The 2,224-nt window shown below is 42.6% G+C and overlaps 1 protein-coding gene across 2 annotated transcripts; it reads left to right on the top strand.

Moving 5' to 3' along the window:
• Positions 1-568: 568 nt before the first annotated feature.
• cnr1 (cannabinoid receptor 1) lies at positions 569-1,993 on the top strand. 2 transcript variants are annotated; one of them, XM_041188503.1, is made up of 2 exons: positions 572-633; positions 736-1,993. In XM_041188503.1, exons 1-2 carry the CDS (start codon positions 572-574, stop codon positions 1,991-1,993), a joined length of 1,320 nt encoding a protein of 439 aa, XP_041044437.1. The 2 variants fall into 2 exon arrangements, with proteins under 2 accessions (XP_041044439.1, XP_041044437.1); XM_041188505.1 differs by having other exon boundaries at positions 569-1,993.
• The last annotated feature ends 231 nt before the right edge of the window (positions 1,994-2,224 follow it).

The following is a 2,224-nucleotide window of genomic DNA, read 5'->3' as shown; positions in this document are numbered from 1 at the left end:
GAGTGAGGGGTGATTTCACTGAAGAATATAAGATCCTGAATGGTCTTGATAAGTTGGACGTGGAAAGGATGTTTTGTCTTGTGGGTGATTCAGTTCCCCCTAGCACTGTTGTAAAATTAGGGGTTGCCCTTTTAGGACAGAGATGAGAATTTTTTTCTCTCAGAGGGTTGTGCGACTTTGAAACTCTCCGCTTCAGAAGGTGGCAAAAGTGGGATCATTGAATATGTTTAAGGCAGAGGTGGATAGATTCTTGTTAGGCAAGGGAATCAAAGGTTATTGAGGATAGATGGGAATATGGAATTTGAAACACAAGCAGATCAGCCATGATCTTAATAAATGGCGGAGCAGGCTTGAGGGGCCAAATGGCCTACTCCTCCTGTTTCTTATGTTATTATGTTCTTATGTATTATTTTACAAAGTCCAATGGCAATTAATGTCAGTCATTTAAAAGATTATGCTAATGTGTTTATATATTTGTTTAGTAATTTCTATTTTTCTTTGTCCTAGTTTTCTCCCACCTATAGCCTGTTGGAAAGAAAGGGCCCACACGTTTCACACATTGAAAGCTATTATGAAGTCTCTACTAGAAGCTCTTTCGGATACAACTTTCCGAACAATCACTACCGATCTCCTTTATATTGCATCCAATGAAGTACAGTATGATGACACTGAAGTAGACCTCAACATGACAAAACTTGGTTATGTCACTCAGAATCTGCATTCTTCCCTAGGAAAAGGCAATGCGTATCTAGAAAAAATGACAGCGGGGGAGGAGCTTTTATCCAATGCCAACCTTTATGATTCAGTGAATGCTACTAATTACCTATACAACCAATCAATTATGAATGATGAATCGACGATAACGTGTGGAGAAAACTTCATGGACATGGAATGCTTTATGATTTTAACTCCAAGTCAACAGATGGCTATTGCTGTATTGGCTTTGACTTTGGGGACATTCACAGTACTAGAGAATGTATTGATTCTATGTGTTATAATCCGATCCCGCAGTCTCAGATACAAACCGTCTTACCACTTTATAGGCAGCCTGGCAGTGGCCGACCTCCTGGGTAGTGTGATCTTTGTGTATAGTTTTGTGGACTTCCATGTATTCCAAAGGAAAGACAGCCCCAATGTCTTCCTATTCAAACTTGGTGGTGTTACAGCCTCCTTCACAGCTTCAGTGGGCAGCCTCTTCCTGACAGCCATTGATCGATACATCTCTATACACAAGCCCCTTGCCTATAAGAGGATTGTCACACGGCCAAAGGCAGTCATCGCGTTTACTGTTATGTGGACCATATCAATTATAATTGCTGTGCTTCCTCTGTTGGGCTGGAACTGTAAAAAATTGAATTCTGTCTGCTCAGACATCTTTCCTCTCATTGACGAAACTTATCTAATGTTCTGGATTGGTGTTACAAGCATTTTGCTGCTTTTCATCATTTACGCCTATGTGTACATTTTGTGGAAGGCACACGTTCACGCTGTCCGCATGATCCAACGGGGCACCCAGAAGAGTATAATTGTACAGGTGACTGAGGGAGGCAAGGTGCAAACTGTTCGTCTCGATCAAACGCGCATGGACATCCGACTGGCCAAGACGCTTGTCCTTATTCTTGTGGTCCTCATCATCTGCTGGGGTCCTCTCCTAGCCATCATGGTGTATGACGTCTTTGGTAAAATGAACAAGCTTGTAAAGACAATATTTGCCTTTTGCAGTATGTTGTGCTTACTCAATTCTACAGTTAATCCTATTATCTACGCTCTGAGGAGCAAAGATCTGAGGCATGCTTTCCGCAGCATGTTCTGCTCCTGTAAGGGTGCATCAGCTCAGCCACTGGAAAACAGCCTGGAGTCAGACTGCCAACAGAAACAGGGGAACCACCCTGGCACCATGCAAACAGCTGCCAGGACCTGCATCAAAAGCACTGTAAAAGTAGCTCAAGTGGCCATCTCGGTCTCCACGGAGACATCAGCTGAGGCCGTCTGAGTGTAACAATCTGATGATTCACACTGACAATAATTCTTAATGGTTAAATTGCATTCCTCTAAAGATAATTTAAAAAGAACTTAGGCAGCACTTCTAAAATTTTGCCATGACATCACTCGCACTAGCTTTGGATATGCAGCAAAGCCACTTAGGAACCGCACCCATCCAACTGGCTCATGCACGCCAAACTAGAACCAAGCTTTTGATTGATAACTTGGTTTGCACTGTAAG

The sequence above is a fragment of the Carcharodon carcharias genome, chromosome 5 (genome assembly GCF_017639515.1).
Source record: "Carcharodon carcharias isolate sCarCar2 chromosome 5, sCarCar2.pri, whole genome shotgun sequence".
Classification (NCBI taxonomy): Eukaryota; Metazoa; Chordata; class Chondrichthyes; order Lamniformes; family Lamnidae; genus Carcharodon; species Carcharodon carcharias.
This window is presented reverse-complemented; position numbering and strand designations above follow the sequence as displayed.